Here is a 22,369-nt window from a genome sequence, read left to right on the forward strand (position 1 = left end):
TTACTATTGTGTATGTGTAAGGGGGCTTTGAGTTTACTATTGTGTATGTGTAAGGGGGCTTTGAGTTCACCCATCAATGGTTACTTCTTTAAAATGACTTGTCCAGTTTGAGAGACGTTCTTGTTCATTGGGTTCTCATCTAACAGTAGGTGATAAAGACGTGACACGTCCTCTGATTGTGTTTCTTACTTAGCTTTAGAAAAGATGTAGGATAAACCATATATTCGAATATTAAACAGGACAACCTTTCATTTCTCCTTGTAGGATCGTCGGTATGGGAGGCATATGGCAGTCCCTTGTTTTAGTTGCATTATGTGGCGCGTGCACATTTTTAACTGCAATATCATTAAGCGCGATTGCAACAAATGGGGCAATGAAGGTAAGTGATAGATTCTTGAGTAAGGCTCTATATGTCTCTTATGTAAATAACTTCTTTATTTTTTTCTTGTTGTTTGTCGAACACGATAGAGAGGCAAACTCATCACCATCCAGTAGACAGTAAAATATAGTCCAGTAATTTCAAAATTGAGGGAAAAAATTTCATATTTTGATATCCTTTGAGGGCCAGGGATGTAAACCGGGTCCAGTTGGGTCTAACAGTTCAATAAAGGTTGTTTCTAGGGAAAATGAACTATCGAGCTAACTAAAGCTGACTAAACGGGACTAGCGGGTGCCGTTTATTGGCCATTTACATCCCTACTTGAGCCCCATCTACTACTTGAATATCAGTCTTAGAATTTCTGTATTTCTCAGTCAATTACATTCAGATCAGCAAGTTAGACTTCTCAGCCAATCATCACAAGAGAGTTTGTTGTTTACATCTCATTTTTCTGCGCTACATGCTAGATCGTCGATGTATTCAGATTAGTTTCTTTTTGTTTCAGGGTGGTGGACCATACTATCTAATTGGCCGTGCACTAGGTCCAGAAGTTGGAGTTAGTATTGGATTATGTTTCTTCCTTGGAAATGCAGTTGCTGGAGCTATGTAAGTCTGCGTTAGACTTAGAGCATGCCGATTGATTACTTGACAGTGTCCTTCGTAAAATTTGTTTTTCTTGGAACTTCCTTTTGGCCAAATAGTTTTATATATCATATTCTAGACTTGCTACTATGTCTACTTGGGCAGGAATATAGCTCTCTTCTTGTTTCTGCAGTTATATACATTTGTATAGTACAACGAGTCAAATATTGGTAGAATAGCCAGTAAAATATCAGTATTATACAATTATATTTGGATCTTATGCAGTATTGCAGTGTGGGATTTGAACCTTTATGCTAGTATATAATCTTAAGAAAAAAACCTGTATGTTAATTAGGAGAGCTCATCGTTCTATGTAGGACCAAAGAGGAAATGATAGAATTGCCATTTGTTGCTTGTGCAGTTCTGCTTGTTGAGATTGCAAGTGTTACTATTGCAGCTTTCAATGCTTTATTTCTTTCTTGGCGTGGTTTTCTCCCTCTCTCTGACGCATTATCAGTTTATGAGCTGTTGTGTTGTTAACACACGATTGCTAGTTGCAGGTATGTGCTGGGAGCTGTAGAAACCTTTTTGGATGCTGTTCCTTCTGCTGGATTTTTTCAAGGTGTTGTATTACTATTAGCTCAAAACAATGCAGTCGATGTTGGTTTGTTTTTACAGGTCCTATATGCAGAACAAAACTTGTAAAAGTAGTTTATACCAAATTCTAACAAAACTTACCAAATGCTTATTTAATCGAGAAAACCCTCTCACAATTTTCTGAAATGATAGCATTGCTTTTGCAAATGCTTTCTTCTGTAGTGGTTGCAATTTTTATTCTAAATTTTTATCTTTCATCATTTCTTATTTAATTTAACTCTTAGCAATTTTCAAATGCAGAGAAGGTTACAGTGGTCAATGGTACAGCAAATGGAGGCGGTGGAATAACTATATCAACACCCAGCTTGCATGACCTCCAGATCTATGGTGTCATTGTGACCATACTGTTGTGTTTTATTGTGTTTGGTGGTGTCAAAATTATCAACAAGGTTGCCCCTGCTTTCTTAATGCCAGTCCTCTTCTCAATACTCTGCATTTACATTGGTGTCTTGAGTGCTCCAGGGCCCAACTCTCCAAGTAAGTAGCTTTGCTTATGATTGTGTTTATTTCTTTATTTATTGTAAATCATTTTTTTCCTACGTAGAGGGAATCACTGGATTAAGTACGACTACACTAGTTGACAACTGGAGTGCAGATTACCAACCTACAAACGATGCTGGAGTTCCTGATCCAAATGGGTCTATATATTGGGATTTTAAGTGCGTCTTTCTTACTGCTAATTCTCATACTTAAGTTTCTTCCAGTTTGCTAATTCTCATGCTTTCGGTATATATATGCTATTTAGTGTTCACCTGCTAATCGGTTTGCTATTTGTCTTTCAGCACATTGTTAGGTCTCTTTTTCCCAGCTGTTACAGGAATCATGGCTGGTTCGAACCGCTCTGCTTCACTTAAAGACACACAAAGTTCAATACCAATTGGAACATTATATGCTACCCTTTTAACTACTATGATGTATCTACTGTCTGTGTTTCTGTTCGGAGCCTTGGCTACAAGACAAGAGCTTCTAACTGACAGGTCCGAGCTTTCTTCATCAACCTTCTGATTTCTGGATGTTGATAGTGTGTTAGATATGCTGTGACAGTATGGGGGCATTTTTAGAGCATCTCCGATTTGAGATTTAAGAGAGAGCTTGATAGCTCCATAAGCATAAAATTCATATGATCGTTGCTAAATTAAAAGCAAGTGCATTAACGCTGAAAGATGGCATGAACCAGTACACAAGCGCTACTGCATATATTGAAAAACATTCAGGACTTGCGCGTCCCAGCGAGTGTGGCTAAAGGTGGGGAATTGTGACACTTCCCATACTCGTAATGGTGCTCAAGGAGAGAAAGATAGTCTATCACTACTGCAGTATTGCTTATGCACGCCTGACAGTACCTGCAAATGTACTGAATATATGGCCTGGCGGAAGCATTGAATCAAAACCAATGTACTTAAGCTCATGCCAAACATCGAAGCCTAAGATGACTGACTGCTTGAAACCAATATGAAAAATAGGGTGTTCTACACAACATAGTGAGCAAGTACATAGAGTTATTTTTGTGTTAGTGTGACACTGTCAAGCTGCTATTCAGCATTTAGTAACATTTGACATCTTGGATTGCTGTAAGTTAGTAACACTACCTTTTTCTCGTATATTCAGCTCACCGATTTTGTTAATGCAGGCTCCTAACAGCTACAGTTGCTTGGCCTGCCCCAGCAGTAATTCACATTGGCATTATCTTGTCTACTTTAGGTGCAGCGCTGCAGAGTCTAACAGGGGCTCCAAGGTTACTTGTGGCAATAGCGAATGATGACATTCTTCCTGTTCTAAACTGTTTTAATGCTTATGAAGGATCTGAGCCACACGTGGCAACTCTGTTTACAAGCTTCATCTGTATTAGTTGTGTTGTGATTGGGAACTTGGATCTAATTACACCCACTATCACTATGTTTTTCCTTCTGTGCTATGCTGGTGTGAACCTTTCCTGCTTTCTGCTTGACCTCCTCGATGCTCCAAGTTGGCGTCCTCGATGGAAGCTTCACCATTGGAGCCTTTCTCTCATCGGTGCATTGCTTTGCATTGGTATGCTTCCCCATTTTAATATATCTATTTAAGATCGCATGTTATAACACGTATACAGAAACGGACACTATAATTTTCTAACAATGAGTTGATGGAAAATGTTTACTAAACACTTGTATGTTAGTTTGTCCAAGATTTCTTGTTGTGGTCAAGGGATGCCAGCTACCTTTTAAAATTACATGCATTACAGCTCTTGTGTACTTTATTCTTTTTCTATAACTGAAAAAATTGCACCCTTAGATTGTAATATTGAATACATTACAAAGGTGCAGACCGTTAACAGATGATTTCTCCCTCTTAATTTCCAGTTATCATGTTTATGATCTCTTGGGCTTTTACTGTGGTCTCTCTTGCCCTTGCAAGCCTTATCTACTACTATGTCAGCTTAAAAGGAAAGGCTGGAGACTGGGGAGATGGATTTAAGAGTGCCTACTTTCAACTAGCTCTGCGAAGTCTTCGATCACTGGGAGGTACTGTTATTATCATACATCGGAATTAAACGTACCTCACAACACACTAAGCAACATTCTTTTAATTTTGACCATATGTCTGTTGCAGCAAATCAAGTTCATCCAAAAAATTGGTACCCTATTCCTCTCATATTCTGCCGGCCTTGGGGCAGACTTCCAGAAGATGTCCCATGCCACCCAAAGCTTGCAGATTTTGCTAATTTCATGAAGAAAAAGGGACGTGGCATGTCGATATTCGTCTCTATAATTGATGGTGACTATCATGAATCTGCTGAGGATGCAAAGGCAGTCTGCAGGCAACTAAGCGCTTATATTGATGACAAGCGCTGTGAGGGTGTTGCGGAGATTATCGTGGCACCCTCTATGTCCGATGGTTTTCGCAGCATTGTTCAGACAATGGGCCTGGGAAACTTGAAGCCAAACATCGTCGTGATGCGCTACCCTGAAATCTGGCGCAGCGAGAACCTGACACAAATACCATCGACATTTGTCGGCATTATAAACGATTGCATTACTGCTAACAAGGCCGTTGTCACAGTGAAGGGGCTTGATGAGTGGCCCAACGAGTACCAGAGACAGTACGGGACCATCGACCTATACTGGATCGTGCGAGATGGAGGGCTGATGCTTCTGCTGTCTCAGCTCCTACTAACCAAGGACAGTTTCGAGGACTGTAAGATCCAGGTCTTCTGCATCGCCGAAGAGGACACCGAGGCCGAGGAGCTAAAGGCTGACGTCAAGAAGTTCCTGTATGATCTCAGGATGCGAGCAGAGGTTATTGTCGTCACCATGAAATCCTTTGAAGCGCATGCGGACGGCAGTTCCAGGATTGATGACACTCAAGAAGCTTACAGAAGCGCACAGAACAGAATCAGGGTATATCTTTCAGAGATGAAGGAGACTGCGGAGAGAGAAGGGCGGCCCCTGATGGAGGGCGGCAAGCAGGTCGTGGTTAATGAGCAGAAGGTCGACAAGTTCCTCAACACCATGCTGAAGCTGAACGCTACCATCCTCAGGCACTCCAGGATGGCCGTCGTGGTGCTGGTGAGCCTCCCGGCGCCACCGCTGAACCAGCCCGCCTACTGCTACATGGAATACATGGATCTGCTCGTCGAGAACGTGCCACGGATGTTGATGGTTAGGGGATACAGAAGAGATGTTGTCACACTTTTCACATGATCAGACGCCCCCATCTGACTGGTGGTTATAGCCTGCATTGTAGCATGATTGTTGAGCATGTTCTCCAGTGATGACGTCCCAAGCCATCGACTTGAAATCAGGAGTGTGGGGATGTCTTCACAGAACAAGGCGTGCATAATAGTTGCTTCATTCTTTTATCGAATTGAAGCCATTCACATCGATAGAAAAAATACACAGTGTATATAAAATCTGTAGAGAATCTACTCTCCATAGATTAAATCTCCAATAATAATGATCGTTTTTCCTTCCCATTTCTGATCATGCCTAACAACAACCCTTTCTGTTGTTTTCTAACCCTCATTTTTGTCTTCTGTAGAATATAACCATTTTGTTTTGTTTTTACTTTCTTGAGAGGATGAATATGATTATATGTTCATAGATACAATAGCTCTGATCCCCTACCCTCTTGTATTTTGTTGTCATACATATTTTGTTCCCAATATGTATGTATGATCCTGTAAAAGGTACGATGATGGATCTGTAGAGAGAATTGATTTGTAAAATTGGGAAGAATAATCATTATAGTAAGGCATTCTTGAACCGGAGCCTACTGGCCTTTGCTTTGAAAACACTAGTGTGGTAAAAACAAAGAAATGGTACCAGCATATATATGTATGAATTGCCTCATCAAAATCACGTGTCGATAAACTGCAATAAATCTCTAAAGCAAACGCATGCGAAAAGGGTCGAAAAAGTTATTTTTTAGCCTCAAGGGTTCGACAAAGTTGACATGAATTGGGTCAGAACTGCTCCCTCTGTTCCATAATTCAAAAGGGCTATAAGTGCATGCTCCCATTCAAGTTGGCATAGGCACAATCAGCATTCAAATTAATGCACGAGTAACATAGCAAGACCTAAACTCAGACTAGCCTAAATCGATTAAACCAATCTGTTACAAAATTACCACAAGCATGACTACATTATTTAAATTAGCATATAAGCATGTCTATACTCAAATTAAACACATTAACGTGCGGGAGAAGGCGGCCAACCAGCATGCCCATGTGGCGCATGCTGGTTGGCTGTGGCTAGAAATTTTTTATTTTTGTTGGATATTATTTTTGGAAGATGAAAGTGATACTTTTTTTTCTTTTGAGAAAAGTTTTCATTTGGAGATTATTTTCAGAAGATGGAAGTGAGACTTTTTTCCTTTTTCTTTTTGAGATTTTTTAGGCCTTTTTTTTATTTTTGAGATGGTATTTTAGGGGTTCTTTTTGAGATGGATGTGATGCCCACATGTTACAGAGCTGTAAATAGTTGTCCAAAGCTCCAAGCTGCTTCTGCTTCCAACATTCATTTGGCCCATCCCAACAGCACATGCCGAACCCTAAGAAGGAGCCCACTGATTCTAAAAAATAAATAAAACAGGAGCACACTCCCAGTCCCCACCACTCCTCAGAGCATCTCCAGCCGTTCGGCCCCCCAGGGCGCCCAAAAAGAGCGGCCTGGGGGCGAGCCGGCGGTAGATCGCCCTCTAGGGTTCGGTTCGCTCCCAGTCACGCGCCCACGGTCGTCGCGGATTGGGCGAAGTTCGTTTCAATTTTTTTGCAAACTCGGCGACTTTTGCATGAACTCGGCCAATTTTCGACGAAATTTGTACAAAAACTTAAAAACATGCATGAACTAACTTAAAAACAAACTAAAAAGCCTAGCCGTTGCCGCCACCGTCGCCGCCGCCGCCGTCTACATGCCGAGAAGCCTATAGAAGCGAGTGTAGTCGCCGCTGCCGTCGTCGTCGTCGTCGCGCACCTCGCGTGCGGCGTACCTGCTGCATCCCTCGCCGGGGTCGCCGACAGCGCTTGACGGCCCGACCTCGCCCTCGCCCTCGCTGTCGATGATGATAACGCCGCCCTCCTCGGCGATGCTCCTCGGCGCGGCTACGGGCCTGGGTCTTCAGGTACGCCCAACGCTGGCGGCGCACCTGCTCGCGGACATAGTGCTCCCTCGCCCATTTGAGGGCGGACTCATCGTCGGGGCCCACCATGCCGGCATGCTCCGGCTTCACGGGGAGCATGTCCGGCTCGGGCTTCGGCCGGACCAGGCGGAGGGAGCGCCTCGTCGGTGCCACCACAGGCGAGGGCTTATTGATGACGAGGGCGTCGCTGCGAGCACGACGCCCGAGCGGTGTCTCCTCCGGCTCGGCCTTGACGGGGCGGAGGGCCGGCGAGCCGGAGCCCGACGACGAGGACGACCCGGGCTCCATTCTCCGTGGCATCCAGGAACTGCCGCGGCGGCGAGAGAAAGTGGGCCGCATCGGGTACTCCAGCCACGGCACATTGCCGGTCTCCATGTGGTCGAGGACGGCGTCGAGTGTGCGGCCGGGGACGCCCCACCACTCGCGCCGTCCTTCGGAGTTGAGGCGGCCGCGGGGGATGATGTCGTTGACGGAGGCGATCTGCTCCTCGCGGCGGCGCTGGAAGTACATCGTCCACAGCGTTTCGCTGTCGCGCGCGTACCTCGGCTCGTTCCGCTGCTCCTCTGTCAACGAGGAGCGGATGCAGGTGATCTCCGCCCGCCGTGCGGCCCCTTCGGGCACCGGCGGCACCGGGACGCCGCCGGCGCGCGCTCAATCTGCACGAACCAGGCACGCGCATGTCGGGGGGCGCCGGGTACTCGGCCTTGTACAGAAGGCGCGCCTCTGACTCCTGGAGGTGTCGGCGGCCGAAGCCATTCGCCGCTGCGCCGTCGCCTGCGTATCTCTCCGCCATGGTTTTGCTCGTCGGCGGGCAGGGGAGTGGTGGGAGAGCTCACCGGCGGGGAAAAGGCTTTCACTCGAGGTAGAGGGGAAGGCTGTTGTGCTCACCGGCGGGGAGGGGCGCCTTTTATAGCCGAAACGGGGTGGCCGGGGGCAGCATGAGGGCGGATGTGTGGCGCATGCGGGCGGGACGCGCGTCGGCGACGTCTTCACTGCACCGCCCGTGAGGCATCAATGGAGGCCGCAGCGCGGTAGCCTTCGCATTGATTCCCGTGGGAACTGAGGCGATGAGGTCAACGAAGCGGCTGTCTTGCTGAATCGGTGGGCCCGCGGCTGTTTCGCGCCAAAACACTCGCCCTGGCGCCCCCCGGCGCGTCAGGTTCGGCCTGGGTCCGCCGGTACTGATTTTGGCCCAAGCCGACGAAAAACGGGCTCCTGGGACGCGACTGGGCCGTCTTTTCGGCGCCGGCGCAAAAAAATCACCTGAGGAGGCCGTTTTGGGGGCGCGGCTAGAGATGCTCTTAGTTTTCACTCCCCCAATTCTCCGACGATGGCAAAACGAAACCCTCGCCGCCACTCGCCGGCGGCAGCCGTGGGACCGGGGCTGCTAATCAGCTTCAGCATGGAGCAGGCGGAGGCCGCCCACGAGCGCGATGGGCTGGAGCCTGGAACGCTCCGGCTCAGCATGGAGATCATGGCAACGGTCGTCTATGACGCCCTCCTCCCCCAACCGCCCGTCTCCCCCGCCGCCCCCTCTCGCTCGCTAGCACGACCTAGGTTCCCGGCGGCGCCGACCGCATCAGCCTCCTCCCCGACCAGGTCCTCCGTGGCATCGTCTCCCGCCTCCCCGACGCGGACGCCGCTTGCACCGCGGCGCTCGCCTCGCGCTGGCGCCCCCTTCTGGCGCTCCGTGCACCTCGTCCTCGACAACACCCACTTCCTCCCGAGAGGGCGGCCCGCCTTCGGCGAGGACTCGCCCGGCGTCGCGGACGTGGTCACAGGCGTGCTCGCGGCGCACCCGGGCCCCTTCCGCTGTGTCCACCTCACCTGCAGCGCCATGGACGCGCACCGGGGCATGATCTCCCGGTGGCTCGACATCCTCGCCGCCAAGGGCATCCAAGAGCTCGCCTTTATCAATCGCCCGTGGCCGCTCGACCTCCGCCTGCCCGCCACGCTCTTCCACTGCGCCACCCTCACCCGCCTCTTCCTTGGCTTCTGGAGGCTCCCGGAAACGGCCGCCGCCCCGCGCTCCGCCGCCTTCCCCAACCTCTGGGAGCTCGCCCTCTGCGTCGTCGTCATGGAGGACCGCAACCTTGCCTTCCTGCTCGACCGAAGCCCCGCCCTGGAGATCCTCACCATCATTGGGTCACAGACCGGAGTGCGCCTCCGCCTTGTCAGCCAGAGCGTGCGGTGCCTTCAGCTGTGCTTTTGCATCTTGGAGGAGGTCATGGTGGTGGACGCCCCTCGCCTGGAGAAGCTCTTGGAGTGGACAACATGGGATGAGTCAACCAAGTGTTCCAGGATCAAGATTGGCCATGCACCCAAGCTGCGTGTTCTTGGATACTTTCAGCCAGGACAGCATCACTTGGAGATTAGCAACACCGTCATCAAGGTGTGCAGCACACTAGACTCTAGTTCACATGTATGCATTTGTCAATAATAACATACATGTGCCAATGTCATCAAGGGCTCAGATTATTTCATACCCCTTCATAACAAAGGGTAGGATGGTCTTTTTTAACTTTTTTTTAAGCAGCTAGTCTTTTGTTAAAGTACGTCTACGTCTGTCGTATACAAATTGCACATGTGCTGGGCCGACCCATTAAGCTAGGGCGTTCAAATATAAGCGCAACCCTAAAACTATAGGGAAAAGGTTAAGATTATGAGGATTTGAACCCAAGGCCTAGCCACTTCAACCAACCACTGCTTGTGTTACGTTCTAGGGAGAAATATAAAAGAAAACACACTAGCGTACATATATATGAAATATTTTCTGAAAAATATGAAACTTTTATGATTAAAAAATGTGAACAATTTTAAAATGCCGAATAGTTTTGGAATTTGTGAACGAAATTTAAGCAATTTTACTTTGAAAATGAACAAAATTTTGAAACACAAACAATTTCTGAACATCTTTCGAAACATGATTTTTTTTTTAAAAATTGTGGTTTCTTTTTTGGGGGGTTTTGTTTGTCCCATTTTCCTTTTTATTTTTCAATTTAATTTTGATCTTAATTCTCTTTAAAAAATCACGAACGGTTTCTAAATCGCGAACCTTTTCTTAAATCCATGAACTTTTCAAATGCAGAAATATTATTTTAATATCGTGAACTTTGTTTTCAAATCTGTGAACGTTTTTACACATCCAAGTACTATTTTGAACTTTATGAACATTTTTCAATGCCCGGGATTTTTTTCAAATTCGTGAGCATCTGTTTTTAAAATTCATGATTTTTTTCAAATCCATGAATGCCTGGGCAGGCCCAACAGGCACGCGACAGGAAAGATGCATTGCCTAGTTGGGCTAAAACATAAGCTTTTTTTCTTTTCTCTTTTTAGTTTTTCTTTTTTCCTTAATTTGTTTTTCTCCTTTTTGAAACCTATCTAAAAATTTGAAATATTTTTGTAATGCCAAAAATGTTCATATTTTCAAACATTGTTCACAATTTTTAAAAATATTCTGAAATTAGAAACACTATTCACGTTTACATTTTTGTTCACAAATTTAAGAAATGTTTGCAATTTGTGGATAATATCAATTGTTGGGAATTTGTCCACAATTTTAGAAAAAGTGTTCAAGTTTATAAAATTTTCATACACAATTTGAAATTCCATAATTGTTCACTAATTTCAATAGATTGTTAGGATATAGGAGAATGTTCATGTTGATTGATAATGCCAAAAATTGGAAATAACAGAGGCATTCTTAATTAGAAATTACATGCTCAGCGATGCACCCGTTTGGCCTAGTCTAGCCCACTCCTCTAAATAGGTGTTTTTTTTCTATGGATGAATAACCCCAACTTCTTGCAACAGCTTGACACGGATATATGAAACATCAATGCCAGGTTTGAACAACTTCCGACACCGTTTGCACGTTGTGACACGTCCGCCCATTTATCAGCTTTTTTTCACCGAGAAAACTCTAGAAAATGCAAAACTTGTTAAAAATCCAAACAATTTGGCATGATGCCTTGAATTTATCATAGAAGTTGGTGGAAAAAAATTGGAGCCATTCTACGGATGTCGAAAATCAACGTGCTTTCAAAAGGATCTTTCTCACCCTACCTGAACACCCTTCGTTGCACATGGTCTTTGGGGTGCTATTGTTTTCTTAGAACTTTCAGATGAATCTCTGATTCTTTTTTCGCTATTTCTGCTTGAGTCAGGTCATGCGAGTTCATCCAACCGTTCACGTACCAGTACATGTTGCATTGCAATTTGCAAGTAACCTTGCTTCAGCAGAGGAGAATTGGGTGATGGACTTGCTATCAGCCTGGTTATGAACTACTATGTCTATTCCTAAATAGATAGCATATTAGAAAGCATGCACTCTATATTTGGCTGATGCGATAAAGAGAGTATTCATATTGTTTTCTTGAGTAAAGAAGGTATTCAAATTGTTTGGGTGAAATGTACGTGAAAGGAAAATTGATTTACGATAAATGATATTTCAAATTATGTATGCCAAGAATTAGGTCCTATACACTTCGTGTGAAATTCCAAATTTTCAAAAGGGTTAAACTATTATTTTTAGGGAAGGTTATCCTATATATGATTACATGTGTCAGCTGAGACGTGCAATCCAAGCTTCCTGGTGTGACAAAAGTTTGTGGAATTGAAAAAAGTTCATCGGTTTGAAAAAGGTTAAGAATTTGATAAAAAGTTCACAAATTTGAAAAAAAATCGCAAAATAAAACAAGTTCACAATTTTGACAAAACAAAGTTCACGAATTTGATAAAAGTTTGTGAAATTCAAAAAAGTTCATCGACTTGAAAAAAGGTTAAATAATTAGTAAAAAAAGTTAAAAACAAATTAGAAAAAATCTTGAAATTGCTAAAAGTTTGCGATATTGAAAAATATTCATTTATATGAAAAAAGATCACAGATTTAAAGGATAAGTTCAAGGATTTAAAAAATGTTCATGAGTTTAAGAAAATGAAAAAAGAAAATAGAAAAATAAGAATAAATAAATAAAAATAAACCAAAGAAAAAAAGGTAAAAAAGAAAAACAGACTGATAAGATACCCAACAAGACAAATAAAAGAATCCCTTAAAAAAGGACGAATAAAAAAAGAATCCAGTGCGCTGTCCTAGTTGGTTACTGTAGGTAGTGATAAACCAAGAGGTTGGGTGTTCGATACTGCCTCACCCACTTAGCTTTTGAAGCTTAAAATAATAATAAATTAATAAATGGGCCAGGGCCAGGATGGAGGGGGGACGTGCTCCAGTTGTCTGATAGGCTGGCGGATCTGCTATGTACGTCTACAAACAGCTCGTACGCCTCACATATGGAGGTGTGTATACGTTATGGTCAAATGACTATACTATCCTTATACGGTTTGTGAAGGGGGGGGGGGGGTGTACCGAAGCATGGCTCCCTTATCTTAATTAGCCGCATTGCATTTGCACACTTGTATTGCACGCTGGGACTAAGGTGAGCACCAGTGCCAGTGTGCCGAGTGTCGGCAATGAGCTCAAGAAAGTGCCTAATTTCCTTAGATGTTTTCCCAACGTTGAGACACTATATATCTAGGTACAATAGTTAATCCCGGTTTGCTTCAAAGACCATTTTTCATTACCACTATCTATATTTATACTCCCTCCATCCCAAAATAAGTGTCGCAAGTTGTAAACTTTCTACTAAACCAGCGACACTTATTTTGGGACGGAGGGAACCAGCGACACTTATTTTTGGGATGGAGGGAGGTGCATGTTTCGATTAACTGCTAGCTGAACTATGCATGTGTTTTTTGTTGTTTCAGTCTGCAAGGGTTTATGAGGATCCCACTGGTAAGGTGAGTGCCAAGTTCTGGCTAAAGGGTGGTCCCATTACATGTATCCGGAAGAATATGAAGGTGGTTTTCTATGAGTTGCAAGGGTCAAGAAATGAAGTTGTGTTCCTCAAGTTCATCGCCGAGAGAGCTGAAATGCTAGAGAAGATGGTGATTGTGGTGTCATATAAGTTCTTAACTTCGGGGGTTGATGTGAAAGCCACACTCAAGCCTCTGACTTGCGCAAAATGGGCCAACGGAGATTGTGAGCTTCAAGTCTACAAGAGCACAATCACCAAAAGTGGAGGTCCAGTTTATAACAGCCGGCTAGCATCTGAGTCTACGTGTGCTGACCCTTTTGACCATATCTACTATGATGAATTGTTGTAAGGTTAATTTGTAGCTATTCCTCTTGTCGAGGACTACTGGTACTTTAACCTTACCAGATCGAGTCGGCAGCAGCTAGTATCCACAGTCCATGTCATTCATTAGCAAGTTGACTCTCAAAATTTGTGCTAAATATGTGCCTGGTTGTTGTTGGTGGGGGAAATGGAGAATTCGAGGCTTTATAGCTAAGATAAGCTTGCGTTCACAAACTTTGTGGTAAATATGATTTCTACTGTTGCGCTCACTAATGGTGGTGGTCTGCACGGTAACTTTACAAGGGTTTTAGGTGTTTGCTACTAGGATGCATGTTTGGGCGAAATGAGCTGACACCTTAATTTGGTACACATCTATTTGTGATCTGAACCGTGAGCGCCAGCCTCCTATTTAAGCCTGATCGCTGAAGATGAACATACCAGGTAGTGCATCAGCTGAATTATTCGAGACGAAAGCATATACCAGATCGTGTTGTCAGTGGGTCAAGTCCATGTTTCGATAGGCTGAAGGCCTACTTGCCTACTTTTAAATTATGTTGCCTACTTGGTACTTGCCTACTTTTAATCTGGGAATCAGTTCAATGCTATGCTTGTGTAATGTTTGCCTTGTGCAATCAGTTCAATCATTCCTTGTGTAATCAGTTCAAAGTAATTGCGGTTTTACGCTACATTATTTCAAGTGCTTCCAGTGTTATGCCACGTAGTTGTTCAGAGCTTCCTTGTGTAACTGATTCAGCGTTTGCATTTTATAATCTGTTCAGGCCGTTATGGTTTTATGCTAGAGCATTTCAAGTGCTTGCAGTTTGCTGCTTTTACTATCGCAAGAATGCTGAAAGAGACCAAGCCCTGAAGAGTTTTGCCTTTTTGCTCTGTTGAACCGGCCATCCATGGTACCAACAGCCCCGTCGATCGACTGTTGCAGCTGAGCCTGCATCAGAAACCCGTCGTCGGCCGTCTCCCCCTTCTCGGGTTACTCCGCCAGGCGTCGTGGGTGTCCTTCTGCCCCATGGCGTCCGGAGCTCCTGTAGAGGGACTTGCGGCGGTGGTCGACATGAAGCCGGGGCCAAGCGGTGCCTACTCTTTTCCATCTTCACATTTTTAGTTAGGGATCACTCACAAGCTTTCTCGCCTTCTCTTTTTGATTATCTTGTTTCAAAAATTAAATTATCAAGAGATATAGAATTACTTTGCACTTTCTGAACTGAGTTGCAGTGTGCTTATTTTGTAAGCTGCCGGTGAAAAATTAACGGTTGTTCTATTACTCTTATTACAGATTACATATCAAGAATTTTTGTTATCCTGTGGTTGCCCTTCCACCTTTTGTCAGAACACAGCTTGATCAAAAAATAAGTATGAAGCCAAATATCTAATAATCTAAGAGCTAATCTCATAGGCTGGACGAAGTTACAGTAATCCATCATATAATACCAAATGGAATTTAGCTCACTGGGTTTTCTCTATAAAAGATGGTTTCTTGTTTGTCCTTCAATATATTTAAAATAGTTTATGATTTATTAAGTTATCAAAGGCGAGAAAAACTTGTGTCTTCAACCAATACAACCATTTGTAGATAATAGTTTATGATTTGTTACATCATCAAAGGCATGAAAAACTTGTGTCTTCAACCAATACAACCATTTGGACCACCATAGTAAAATATGTAGCCCCTATTGATTTTAACAGTGAAGTCAGTTTCTTTGTAGCAATCTGGCCTGTCAACTAACTTGATCATGTGAGTTGTAATTGGGTCCCGAGCATGGCCGTTGGCATCGTAGATCTTAATATGCTTAAAGTATGCAGATCTCTTATCATCTTCATCATCTAGGAATTGACCACTTCCCATTGGAGGGCCATGTGTATTATTTAGGTAATTAACAAATCCTGTCAGGGCTTGTATTCGTGATTCTCCAGGGCAAAGTTGTCCTGGAAAATGCCCCAAGAATGATGGACGGTCTAAATCGTGTCGATACACCACCCAATCCCCAGAGTTCGGATCCTGCAATATACAATAAACAAGGGATGATGGTCATAAATGATTTTTTTCATGCTTGCAAGGAATCTCTTGTGAACACATGCCAATGCAATCCTATAGGGATATCTACTAGGACAACAGGGGGGACCTTGTTTAGGCTAAGCCTGGCGTAGTGATCGGCTTGGCCATAAATTGACGGGGGAGAAATAGCTTGGCCAGGCACTAGCGCAGCTCCTCTTGCAGGGACAAATCCTGGGCACTGCAAGTTATAGCAGCCTGCAGATTTGGTGTCCCTCTGAGAAATGATACAAGGCGACATGTATTAATGTTAATGTATACATAGCTATAATTAGTATAAATGAGTCCAATGAGGAAAAAAAGGATAAGTTTAGTGACACCTCAACATTATGTACTTTATCAGAATGGCATGGTATACACTTACCGTCGTGTATGTAAAGAATCGAACGTCTCGGTTATGATACAAAGAGGGGGAAACCTGCAAGCCAACCCATAATTTAAATAGCACTTCTTAAAAAGCATTTGAGTTTGTTAGAATGGGTGATATGTATGTACATGAAACCCAGCTTCAATTAAGCTGTAGTGTTCCCCTTCTTGACAGTAGATCTGTATGGCTGATCCGGATTCTTGAGAGTTTTCTTGATTAGGTGAACCCCATATACTCATTTCAGCTCGAAGACCATAGAATTTTCCTGGCTCCGTGTGCCACATTGCATACTATTTATATAAAGATGTAGCTCAAATTAGTGAATAGTCAGAAAAAAATTGTACTTGTGCACAAGCATATTACAATTTTTGGGTAGCTTGGCAGCGGTAGGACGCTCTTCTTCCTAGAACTTATGACGTGGTGTTTTTAGGTGATCCTTTAGATGCTATCAAGATTTTCCTATGCCTTAACTAAGTAGGTTTGGCTCGAACTTACCTTCTCTACAAGGTGTATGGGTCATGCCAATGTAGCACGGGAAATTGGTGCATCGGTTAACTCCAAGCTTGGTGTTGGCACATCGGGATTAGTATTACATAGTGCATGCATACATGGATCTTCTTGGTAAGGAAGTGCGATGTGCACTCCAAGCAAAGTGGTTGAACATCGGGATTAGTATTACATAGATCATGCATGGAACTACATCTGTTTCTGATCCATTGGGTGTGGTGTATTAATTTTTTATATATTGCATTATTTTTCTAGGTCTGTATCTAAATACATTGGCTGTGGTGCATTAATTTTGTATATTGCGTTCTTTGTCAAACCAGATATGTTTCTGAATCCATTGAGTGTGGTGCATTGATTTTATACTCCTATATTGCATCCTTTGTCAAACCAGATCTGTTTCTTACTTTTTGTGCGAAAAAAGATCTATTTCTGAATCCATTGGGTGTGGTGCATTAATTTTGTATATTGCGCTAAAGAGAAACATATCTATGTAATTTAAATTGACCAAATATTTCCTCCTGTTACGAAAATCTAACACGGAGGGAGGGAGGGAGGGAGGGAGGGAGGGTCATACATGAGATTTAGTGTTGCCTTTTCCATCAGTTTTCATTCTCCCTTTGAGCTGAAAAGGATTGGATCTTGAAAGAGTACCATCCTAGAAAAAAGTTTTATCTGGAAAGTTAGGACGATTGTTGTACCAAGTCCATAAAACATAGTTATTTCCTTGCACATATGTTGTTCTAATGTCTAATGGGCCACATAACTAACAATGAATAATAACAGCAGAATACAAATATTGGTACTTGTCATGATCGAGTGGTCATGTAGGTACAAGAACGTGGTGGATACATAAGAAATATTAGAAAGGGTTATATGTGTTGACAAGCTAAATGCATACCTTCTCATTTGTTTGTAGAGTGCCACCCAGATCTATCGATTCGGCCAAAGTGATGTAGTAAGGTGCAAATGAAAAGAAGAGAAATATTGGTATGATAACATGACCTTGACCACGACCCATTGGTACAAGCAACTGTCTTCCTTCAACAAAACTTAAAATTGTGTGGTTCCTTACACTTTTCTCTGATCTGGGCAGTGCTATATATACATATAGAGTAGAGGTAAGTTCTTGTGTGTAAAGCTTTAGAACGTTTCTTGTAGATGTTTGCTCAACATTTATTGAATGATCTTATCTTTCTTTGGATAAGGACATACATCAATTATTCCATCAATGTTCTTTAATAGTTACTCGATTTACAATCATTCCTGGTTTTTCAGATAAGGAGATACAGATTGATTCATGAAATTTCATTAATAATGGACTAGATTTTATGCAATGAATGGTTGTCTGATGATCCGCCTGTTTTTATATGGATATGTATCAGTTGCTCCATCAATATTCACTGATAATAGAATTGGTTTAAATTCCAACCATTTCATTTCATAGATTTTTTTCAAACTCATTGTCAGCTTACTTCGACCCATTGGTTAGGAGGAGTGCCACCTAGCTAAATAGAGAGACCTACAATATCCAAAGATAGGGATCCACCAACTGACCTAGGTACCAACATACACTCTCCCACACACTACAAAGCAGTGGTGGGGAAATGGAGGGTGTGCACACTCCAATTATAATCTACCTAATCCAAGTGTCATACAATATTTAACAAAAGCACATAAATATCCCAATCATGTCGCACAACATTTCAGTTCATGAAATATATTCCAAATTTGTAATCAGAAATAGAAATAGTCTTACATGTAAGATGCACATAAGTAGAATACTACGACATTAGGTTATGTATATTTTCCATGAAAGCTTTAACTATGCCATGTTCACTTACTTTCAACAATACGTGTCTCTCAATAATTGTAACCGAGCAATGGTTCATCAGATCGTCATCCAACTTATTTATTACTGGACTCATCGCTGAAACTACCTGTTGCCAGTGGTAACATTGGTACCAATTTGGTAAGAAAGTAAACCAAATGATGAAGACCAGGCCTTTTTGTGAACATAACAGACAGCTCACTCATATACGTAGACATCAAAATCTCTCATCTTTTCTCATATCATCAATAAAAGTTGCAAGTTCGAATTCAAGCCTTACCAAATATGTGATTCATATGTCCTTGGGGGTAGTGTTAAGAATAGCCAAAATTATAGGCTTCCTTCTGAGTTCTACATGGCAATCCACATGGACCAACGGTCAACAAAATTCAAAGGCAGTCAACACAAGTCATGTAGGTTAGCAAAAGTCCAAGCAAGCTACCATGGGTCCAAGCAAGTCACCCTGGTCAACAATCATCCAAAAGTCTTCATGGCCAACAAGTCAAAGAAAGAAGAGCAAATTAAACATTAAGGCAAAGACGGGGGCGAAGCAACAAAGAAACTCAAGCCAAGAAGAAAAACTTTCATATGATGGAGGGAATCCCCCTTTCATGGGCCACTACTCTAGTCCTAGCCCAACTAGTGGCCCGTGGACAAAAGATTACCTAGTTTGAATGATAAGCGGACATAATTTCAGTCTAGAGGATTTCAATTTATGCTTGCGTCATCTTAGGTTTTTGCCTTGGGATATGGACCATTTGACGTAGCTATCCCTGCATTTCAGTCTCTGACAGGTGGGCCCCATGCTTGGTGGGACCCACATGTCAGTTACTCGGAGGCAGCATCGCTCACTTCAGGGGGTCCCCGTGCCTTCACTAGTAGAAAAAGGGTCAAATGTGAATCACATTAGTGCCGGTTTGAATTTGAGCCGGCACTAATGTGTCCATCAGTGCCGGTTCCAACGGCTAGCCGGGCCGCTCTCATTAGTACCAGTTCGTGGCCAATATTTAGCATCAGTTCGTGCCACGAACCGGTACTAAAGAGAGTGCTGGCAGGATGTTGTCAGTCTGGGACCCCTCCAGCACCTTTAGTACCGGTTCGTGTCACGAACCGGTACTAAAGGTCATCGTACATAAACCCTTCGTCCACCCGAGCTCGCTCTGTTCTTCCCCTTTCCCCTCTCCTCTCTGTTCTTCCCCTTTTCCTCTCGAGTTCATCACACATTTTGCCCAAAATTTGTCAACATTTGAAGGCCCCCATCCATTCAAATGATCATAAAGGTTAGCAACTTTGTCCTTTCATCTCTCATTGCTAGATTAGCTCTTGCAATGCTTTATATAGTGGTTAATTTGGGAGTTTAGTTATTTAGGAGGAATTATATGTGCTAGCATTTGATTTATATGCAATTTGAGGTCAAGAATAACACTTAGTTTGCATATGTAGGTGTGGTTTACTTAGTGCCTTCTAAATCTTCGTCGTAACCACCATCGATCGCCCGCACCATCCCGTCGCCGGCACCACCTTGCGGTGAGCCTCTTGTTCATGAATGTTTTATATAAAAAATTGATGTTTGTGTGATTTGGATATATAGTTACTCGTATAATTATCTTACCCGTACGTACTTTGTTATACATAGTGCCATGGTTTTGATATCTGTCCCCATCGGCCCTCGTCCTTGTTATGATTCGGATGTGGTATATTCTTTTTTAAAACTATTTGTTGCATTTTGTGTTTATGACAAATTATGCCCATCAAGTTGACATAGATATTTGTATGTAGGAGGTATGTGAACCGGAAATTCCAACCGACCCTATTGCCGAGAGGTTAAATTTAGTTGAAAGAGAAAACGAGGATTTGAAAGAAAAATTAAAAAGAATTGAGGGGGAGAAGATGGAATTGGAGTTGCATGTTGCCGATGTCGTCGATGATCACAAGATCAAGATGGAGAAAATGCGCTTGAAAATTAGAAAGATTAGAAAATATGCCATTCATAGTGAGGCTTGGTGTCATTATGCTGTTGGATCAATTGTTACCTTAGTTGCGATCTTGATCGCATTTATTGTTGCATTTAAATTCTTTAGCTAGAGAGTTATTTGTTTGTTGCATTTAAGTGTTGTATGAACTTGTATTAATTTGGTATTTTCGGTGTTTTGTAATGAAGATGAGCCAACAATGGGTGTACGATGACCGATGCTCTCCCGAGTTTATTAATGGCGTGCATACTTTTCTGCTTGCGGCCGAGGCAAACAAGCGGGCAGATGGTTTTATGCCTTGTCCATGTGCTGGCTATAAGAATGATCACAATTACTCTACGTCAAGAACCATTCACGTCCACCTGTTTGAGTCCGGTTTCATGCCCCACTATAATGTTTGGACCAAGCATGGAGAAAGAGGGGTTATGATGGAAGACAATGAAGAAGAAGAGAACGACGACAGCTATCTTGGCCATGGGTTCCCTAAATATGATGATACAACATTGGGGGAAGAAGCTGAGCCGGCAATGCGGGAAGAAGCTGAATAAGATGCATCAGATGAGCCCGCTGATGATCTAGGTCGGGCCATTGCCGATGCAAAGAAAAACTGCGCAAGTAATTTGGAGAAGAAGTTGCAGCGCATGTTAGAGGATCACAAGAAATTGTTTTACCCGAATTGCGAAGCTGACAAGAAAAAGTTGGGCACCACACTGAAATTGCTGCAATGAAAGGCATAGAATGGTGTATCTGACAAGGGATTTGGAAAGTTGCTGGTAATGATAAAGAATATGCTTCCAAAGGGTAACGAATTGCCCGATTGCATCCTCTCTCGCGGTGATTAGTATGAGGATTTGCATGTCCCGGTATGCGGTGCATTGTGCTATAAGATCAGGCGCGATGACCCTAGTGATGTCGAGGGCGAGCGCACCGGGAAGAAGATTCCTGCCAAGGTGATGTGGTATGCTCCTATAATACCACGGTTGAAGTATTTGTTTTAAAAGAAAGAGCATGGCAAGGCGATGCGATGGCACAGAGAAGACCGTAAGAAAGACGGCAAGTTGAGAGTACCCGCTGACGGGTCGCAGTGGAGAAAAATCGAGAGAAAGTACAGGAAGGAGTTTGCAGGTGACGCAAGAAACATATGGTTTGGTCTAAACGCAGATGGCATTAATCCTTTTGGGGAGCAGAGCAGCAACCATAGCACCTAGCCTGTGACTCTATGTTTGTATAACCTTCCTCCTTGGTTGTGCATGAAGCGGAAGTTCATTATGATGCCAGTGCTCATCCAAGGCCCTAAGCAACCCGACAACGACATTGATGTGTACCTAAGGCCATTAGTTGAGCGTTGCTGTTCGTGACCATCAATGATCGGCCTGCTCTTAGTAACCTTTCAGGAAGGCCTCCCACTAAACGACACATGCTGATAGCCACTTCAACCAACCACTGCTTGTATTATGTTCTAGCGAGAAATATATAAGAAAACACACTCGCGTACATATATATGAAATATTTTCTGAAAAAATCTAAAAATTTTATTATTAAAAAATGTGAACAATTTTAAAATGCTGAATGGTTTTGGAATTTGTGAATGAAATTTGAGCAATTTTACTTCGAAAATGAACAAAATTTTGAAACACAAACAATTTCTGAACATCTTTCGAAACATGATTTTTTTAAAAAAATTGTGGTTTTCTTTTTTGGGGGGTTTTGTTTGTCCCATTTTCCTTGTTTTTTTTTTCAATTTTATTTTGATCTTAATTCCCTTTAAAAAATCACGAACTGTTTCTAAATCGCGAACCTTTTCTTAAATCCATGAACTTTTCAAATTCAGAAATATTATTTTAATATCGTGAACTTTGTTTTCAAATCTGTGAACGTTTTTACACATCCAAGTACTATTTTGAACTTTATGAACATTTTCCAATGCCCGGATTTTTTTTCAAATTCGTGAGCATCTGTTTTTAAAATTCATGATTTTTTTCAAATCCATGAATGCCTGGGCAGGCCCAACAGGCACGCGACAGGAAAGATGCATTGCCTAGTTGGGCTAAAACATAAGCTTTTTTTCTTTTCTATATTTAGTTTTTCTTTTTTCCTTAATTTGTTTTTCTCCTTTTTGAAACCTATCTAAAAATTTGAAATATTTTTGTAATGCCAAAAATGTTCATATTTTCAAACATTCTTCACAATTTTTAAAAATATTCTGAAATTAAAAAAACTATTCACGTTTACATTTTTGTTCACAAATTTAAGAA

The 22,369-nt window shown here is 42.7% G+C and overlaps 2 protein-coding genes across 2 annotated transcripts; one reads left to right on the plus strand and one right to left on the minus strand.

The window, feature by feature from the left end:
* The first annotated feature begins 269 nt into the window (after positions 1-269).
* On the plus strand, positions 270-5,639 carry LOC119358772 (cation-chloride cotransporter 2). Its single transcript, XM_037625190.1, has 9 exons — positions 270-379; positions 885-985; positions 1,522-1,583; positions 1,859-2,095; positions 2,163-2,277; positions 2,401-2,595; positions 3,249-3,649; positions 3,958-4,119; positions 4,208-5,639. Exons 1-9 carry the CDS (start codon positions 275-277, stop codon positions 5,296-5,298), a joined length of 2,469 nt encoding a protein of 822 aa, XP_037481087.1. The 5' UTR covers positions 270-274; the 3' UTR covers positions 5,299-5,639.
* A 9,296-nt stretch (positions 5,640-14,935) lies between these two features.
* Positions 14,936-17,368, minus strand: LOC119358773. The gene is made up of 6 exons (XM_037625191.1): positions 17,212-17,368; positions 16,888-16,968; positions 15,935-16,096; positions 15,804-15,857; positions 15,510-15,656; positions 14,936-15,385 (listed from the first exon to the last, which is right to left on the minus strand). The coding sequence occupies exons 1-6, from the start codon at positions 17,329-17,331 to the stop codon at positions 15,011-15,013; spliced, it is 939 nt and encodes a 312-aa protein (XP_037481088.1). The 5' UTR covers positions 17,332-17,368; the 3' UTR covers positions 14,936-15,010.
* Positions 17,369-22,369: the final 5,001 nt, after the last annotated feature.

Source organism: Triticum dicoccoides, chromosome 2A (genome assembly GCF_002162155.2).
Source record: "Triticum dicoccoides isolate Atlit2015 ecotype Zavitan chromosome 2A, WEW_v2.0, whole genome shotgun sequence".
Taxonomy (NCBI): Eukaryota; Viridiplantae; Streptophyta; class Magnoliopsida; order Poales; family Poaceae; genus Triticum; species Triticum dicoccoides.